We start from the raw sequence: 6,104 nt of genomic DNA, 5'->3' as shown, positions 1-6,104 counted from the left end.
AATCGCACATTAGGATGGTGGACCAGCAGCTACTTGGGAGAAGTCTGCAAGATGTCAATGGCGAAAAAGTCCCAGTAAGTTAAAACATTTAGTCTTTTTTTTAAAGAAAACTTACTATTAAACATAAGTACATCTGGAAATTTATACAAATCGCACTTGATGAATTTTAACAAAGTAAACACATGTAAAACCAGCACCCACATTAAAAAAGTAACTATTGATAGCAGAAGTCTTTTTCATGTGTCAATCACCGTCCCTTAAAAGTCACTGTCACCCTGTATCCAAAGGCTAGTTTTACCTCTTCTAGAGTTAAAAAAAAAAAGTTTTTTTTTTTTCCCTCCAATCACAGTTGACATTCAATATTATATTAGTTTCAGGTATAAAGAGCATAGTATTTTATAAAATTTGAATCCTATAGCGTATCCTCAGTATACACTCTGTTGAGGGCCTGGCTTCTTTCACTCGACATGTTTTGCGAAAGTCATCCATGATGTTGCATATGGCAACAGTTCCTTCTCGCTGTTGTATAATTTCTATTTTCTTAACATCCAATTTATTTATCCCTCCTATTGTCGGTGGACATTTGGGTGTTTTCCAGCTTGGGGGTCACACCAGCGATGCCGCTATGGTAAACATATGGCACCTACAAGTGGATGTGCTGGGTCACGAGGCTTAGTGGCCACCGCCACACATCCTCCAGCTGCGCGTTCTCATTCACACTCTCTCCAGCAGTTCTGGTGGCTGGACATCTTCGCTAACGTGTTAGTTTTCTATAGTTGCCATAATAAATCACCACAATGTACTAAGGAGCATAGAACAACAGAAATTTACTGTCTCGCAGTTCTGGAGGCTGAAAGTCTGAAACCAAGGTGTGCTGCTGTGAACATTCACGGACAAGAACTGTTCGGTTTGAATGTACTTGACTCAGACTTTCTTTGTCTGGTGAATGAAGGTGTATGTCACAAAGAATAGACATTTGTAAATGACGGCAACTGTGGCAACTTCCCTTGGAACCTAACAAACAGATGCGCCAGAAGGGGGAGCTTCGTGGAAAAGGACAGAGTGGAGCTAAGCCAACAAACACGTACTCTCTGCTGTGTGCTGGGCACTGTCCTAGGCATTGCGGATGTGACAATAGGGCGGACAGGGCCCCTGCTTTCATGCAGAAGAATCGTCCAATAAACGTATCAATTAAAAAGACCACTTCAGACGGCAATAAGTACCGTGATGAATGCAGAATCTCATGACGTGATAAGGGAGGAGGGGAACTCCCTAGATTGGGTGCTCAGGGCAAGAAGGGCTCTTTGAAGAGGTGCTATCGGCACTGAGGCCTGGCTGTGCTGAATTTCACTTTCTAAATTTATACAATAGCGATAAGGACACATCTCTCATGAGGTTCTTCGAAGGCCTGAATGAGGCAATGCTTGTAAAAGACTATCACGGTCCTGATACACGTTTAGTAAATGATGGCCACTAGTATTAATGTGATATAAAATGTAATTTTGTAAGTTAATAATAAAATTAGAGAAACTGGAGCCCTCAGGGTCATCACTGCTGATGCGTTTGGAAACTTGACTTTTTCAGAGACCCTCGATGGACTTCACAGACCTGTCCAGGCTGCCCCTGTCTATCCAAGACCTGGCCCCCACTCCTGGGCACCCAGAGGAGATCCAGCTGCTCAGCGAAGAGGTGACTCCCAGATCCAGCAACAGCCCGGGCTGGTGTCAGTGTGGAAACTGCCTCCCGTCCCAACTGCCCGAGAGCCACCGGTGCCTAGAGGAGCTGTGCTGTCGGAAGAAGCCAGGCGCCTGCATCACCACCTCAGAGCCGTTCAGGAAGCTCGTCCTGTCCAGGCAGGTCCTGCAGTTCCTCCTGCTCTACCAGGAGCCCTTGCTGGTGCTGGACGCAGAGGCCACCAACAGGCGGCTACGGCACTGTGCCTACAGGCGCTACACCACTTGGCGCTTCGGCTCGCAGGACCTGGCTGACTTTGCTATCCTGCCCAGCTGCTGCCGCTGGAGGATCCGGAGGGAGTTTCCCAAGAGTCAAGGCCAGTACAGTGGCTTCAAGAGTCCTTACTGACGGCACAGCGCTGGGCGGTCATTTTAACATCACCTTTGCTTGCACCTTGAGCTTCACCTGCAAAGGTCTGTGGCCAGATTTTGGGACGAAGGGAAATGTGCTTTCCTCCGCTATAGGTCTATATGTGTCAGGGAGCACAGAGACCTGGGTACACACACACCCCAGAATCCCTCGGCATGGACTAAGCGTCAAGAGACTCGGATGTCTGTCTCAATTCTGTCCTTAGGAAGTTGTGTGATCCTAGGCCTTGGCCTCTGTACCTCAGGCACCTTAGTATCCAATCTACTGTCTCACAGAGATGTTGGGAGGACAATTTGAGACAGGATACGTGAACTTTCTTAATGCATAAAGAGCTACATGAATACAAAGCAGCTCATTATGAGGTCAGACTAAGATAATGTCCAACTATGAACAAACCCTTTGGGTCCTGGCTGGAGAATGTGGAGGATCAAAAGTGGCCACAAATTCTTTGGCACTTGTCCCTCAGGACCTGAGAGTTATGTCTCATCCCCTTGTGTGTGGGCAACTCTGACTGCTTATCCAACAGTGGAAGTGGTGCTATGTCAGCTTCAAGGTCTTGGTCTTAAGAGGCTGGCAGCTTCTACTCCCTGTCGCTTGACACTCTGGCTGTGAAGGAAGCCACCCTCCAGGTAGAAGTCTGACTGTCCAGAGACTGCCCCGCTGTGAGGAAGCCCAAGCAGCCACATGGAGAGGAGAGATGTCCAAGCAGCCCCCAGCCTGCAAACCATCCAAGCCCAGTCACTAAACCTGGGCAAGAAGCAGCCTTCAGATGATTCCAGAGCCTGCTAACCCATGACCGAGACACCCAGTGAGAGCTGCCCAGTGACTCAGAGAACAAAATTGCTGTTTTAATCCATTAAGTTTTGGGTTGTTTGTTACACAGCAACAGATAACTGGGACAAGAGAGCGAGCCGGACTCACAGAGACACAGACTCCACCCATACCGTCCCTGGTTCTAAGGTTTTCAGGGAGCCTGGACCACCCTGGAGACCCTCAGCGGGGCTGCAGACCAAACCAGCTCTGCCCTGGAATCCCGTCAGACCTCACTGCCGAGCTACCCGATACATTCTGATTACATCGCATTTCTATGACTGATAAAAACTGGAAAAGGCCGCCTTTGGCACCGACATCTTGCACCTTGCAGCCAGTTAGAGGGGATGCAGTCAAGACTCTACTTACAAAGCAGCCCATGCCGAAAACCTTTAGTATTTCTATACATCGACCACTAAGAATATAAAAGTGGATAGTATTAAGTTTTAGGGTCCTCCTGCAGGATTTCCTTTTCATGGTTTTGGCACTAGAATCAACTATTTCTAAACAACTGTTTTAAAGAATAAATAGAGACCACTATTCGACACTGTGGCTGATGAAGGATCTGTGAAGTTTTTTATACATACTCGAAGATTTACCCTTTTGATACTTTTTAAAAACCAACAGCTTTTTACTGTATTAATGTAAAAGGAGAACAAAACTTTTCGAGAACCAGGATTTTTTCAACTCAGGTATCAAATTAATTAGGCCAGACTGAACTTTCATTTTTACTACCTTTCTGAGATATTTTTGAAAAGTGGATTCTATATGACTTCTTCAGAATTGAAATTCTTCCTCCTAGAATTCTATGTAATAGCTACACATGTCCATTCTGATGACCTCTGGGCCTCGTGACCTTCATTTCTCTGTGCCTTATCCCTGGTATGGTTCTGTCACCTCACAGAGGCCCCAGATGGAGTCAGAATTTGGAATGACAAAGAATCACTGGATCCGCCCACTGTTCTCCTTCGCCACCTTCACAGATGCTTTAGGTGAGAGGGTGACGTGTTACGTCAACTGTGTATAAAAGGTCTGACACTTCCTATAATAACGTGCATCATATTTGAATTCTTATTTTTAGTCTACTGCATAAAATGTCATTGCCAAAGGCATGCCAAGGAGAAGCACGTTTTGTAGGCTCTGTTTTCTTGTACTGAAATCCATTCTTCTGTTATGGTAACTGCAGGGGATTCATGGCTTCATGTCTGTGCCAGAGCTCTGCTTCCATGTAACACTGACTGATTTCAAGTAGAATTGGTAATGGACTTGCACTTCTCTCTTTAAAAGGAGCCATTTTTTAAACACTTCCTAATTCTAGCTTGGCAACGTAGGTGTCTTAACTTGGCTGTTTTGATAATAAAGAATAATGTATAATTCATGATTATTGAAGTGTTCCTTTTACTTCCTCTTCTCAGCAGATCCCCAAATCACAGCTCACTCACTGACACATTCACTCAACATATATCTTTTGAGGTTATTGTGACTTAGAAGATATATATTTGGTCACTGCCCCCGCCTAGTTCCTGACGAAGAGCTTCTAAATCCCTTGGAACTTCCTGGGTGATAGGAGTGTCTTGTGTTCTAATGAGGTGACTCTTGGTGGGCTCTTGGGTATCTTCAGGTTGGGGACTGGTCACCAGAGAGACCAAGTCATAGTTAGAATTTTGAAACTTTCATCCCTACCCCCTCATCCTCCAGAGCGGGGAAGGATAGGAAACTGAGTTAATAATTGATTGTGTCTCTGTGATGAAACTCCCATAAAAATGTCTGAACTATGAGGTTCAGACAGAAGCTTCTGCACTCAGGTCCCTTTAGGACTTTGCCCTATATAACTTTCCATGTGGTTGCTCACCTGTATCTTTTATTATGTCCTTTATAATAGACCGGTAAATGTAAGTAAGGGTTTCCCTGAGGTCTAAGGACAGTTATAGCTGGGAGTGGGTATGGGAACCCCACATTTATAGCCAATTGGTCAGAAGTACAGGTTACAAGCTGGAGCTTGTGATTGACATCTGAAGTGGAGGAAGTCTTGCAGGACCAAGTCCTTAACTTCTGAAGTCTGTGCTCACTCTAGGTAGTTAACGTCATGACCGAACTGTGGGACACCCAGATGGTGTCTGGAGTGTTGGAGAACTGGCTGGTGTGCGAAAAGCCCCATGCGTTTGGTATCAGAAGTGTCATGAGTATAAGAAAACTGGAGTTTTCTTTGAGGCACTGACTCGAGGCCGATGACCGATGCAGTTGCTGCTGTCATAAAGATGTGAGGGAGACAGAGAGACATAAATCAACTACTTCGAACCAATGTAAACTCATATCCTGTGACGAGTCTCACGATGAAGATAAATGATGCCGAGAGGCTATCACAGGGGAAAGATCGGAGGAGTCCTCCTGAAAAAGGAGCCCTTTAGCTGAAATCTGAGGGGTGATGAGCACTAGATGCCTCGGTGAACAGGCAGAGACCAGCATGTGCAAAGGCTCGGGGGCAGAAAAAGCGGAGCAGGTGTGCAGAACTTAAAGGAGACCTGCTTGCCATTCCATAAGTAGTAGGGGGAAGTAAGGCACGAAACAGGCCTGGACAGGCAGGCAGGAGCTAGACCGCACGGGACCTCGGAGGCCCTGGCACGGAGTTTGTCATCATCCTGAGAAAGATCAGTGGAGAGCCACTGAATGTTCGAAGTAAGAGCCTGGTAAGATTCTGTTTGACTTTTCAAAGACCATTCTGATTGCTACGTAGAGAATGAACTGCAGTGGAGGCAGATACGGTTGGAATTTCCATTTCGGTCTTTCTCTACTCCGTGAAACGTTTGCTCCAGATATGCAGCAAAGTGGACTGATGCTCTTCTCTCTCCTCCTCTTCCTCTTGAGAAGTCACAAAAAGTTCAGCAGCAAGAAAGAATGAGGAAGAGCCCTCCCGTGCCTTGATTTTTGGAGAGACGCCGCCCCGGGCTGGTCAGGAGGAGCGCCTGCTTGCTGCGCTTCGGGTCAGTGGCAGGAAGGCACCAGATGTAGATGGCGGGCAGGCGACAGAGCCTGCAGGTGTGCTTTGCCCTGTGGAGTAAGGCCTATAACTGAGGTCTAATATCACATGCTGCCTTGGCTTCCGGTGATATCAGGAGGACCAAGAATGGCTCCCCAGTCTGCTGCTGTGGGAAAGGTCGCCTTCCTTATCAAATGGACCAGAAAATTCCTGC

The 6,104-nt window shown here is 46.5% G+C and overlaps 1 protein-coding gene across 1 annotated transcript in view; it reads left to right on the top strand.

The window, feature by feature from the left end:
• Window positions 1-4,566, top strand: part of P2RX7 (purinergic receptor P2X 7) — a 35,533-nt gene extending 30,967 nt beyond the window's left edge. The window contains exon 12 of the mRNA XM_025045505.1: window positions 1,585-4,566. Within this exon, the coding sequence (XP_024901273.1) occupies window positions 1,585-2,082 (498 nt within the window). The 3' untranslated portion in view covers window positions 2,083-4,566. The remainder of the gene's footprint in view (window positions 1-1,584) is intronic.
• The last annotated feature ends 1,538 nt before the right edge of the window (window positions 4,567-6,104 follow it).

Source organism: Pteropus alecto, unplaced genomic scaffold, assembly GCF_000325575.1.
Source record: "Pteropus alecto unplaced genomic scaffold, ASM32557v1 scaffold213, whole genome shotgun sequence".
NCBI lineage: Eukaryota > Metazoa > Chordata > Mammalia > Chiroptera > Pteropodidae > Pteropus > Pteropus alecto.
Note: the sequence above shows the minus strand (reverse complement) of the source record. Positions and strands in the feature narration are given on the sequence as shown.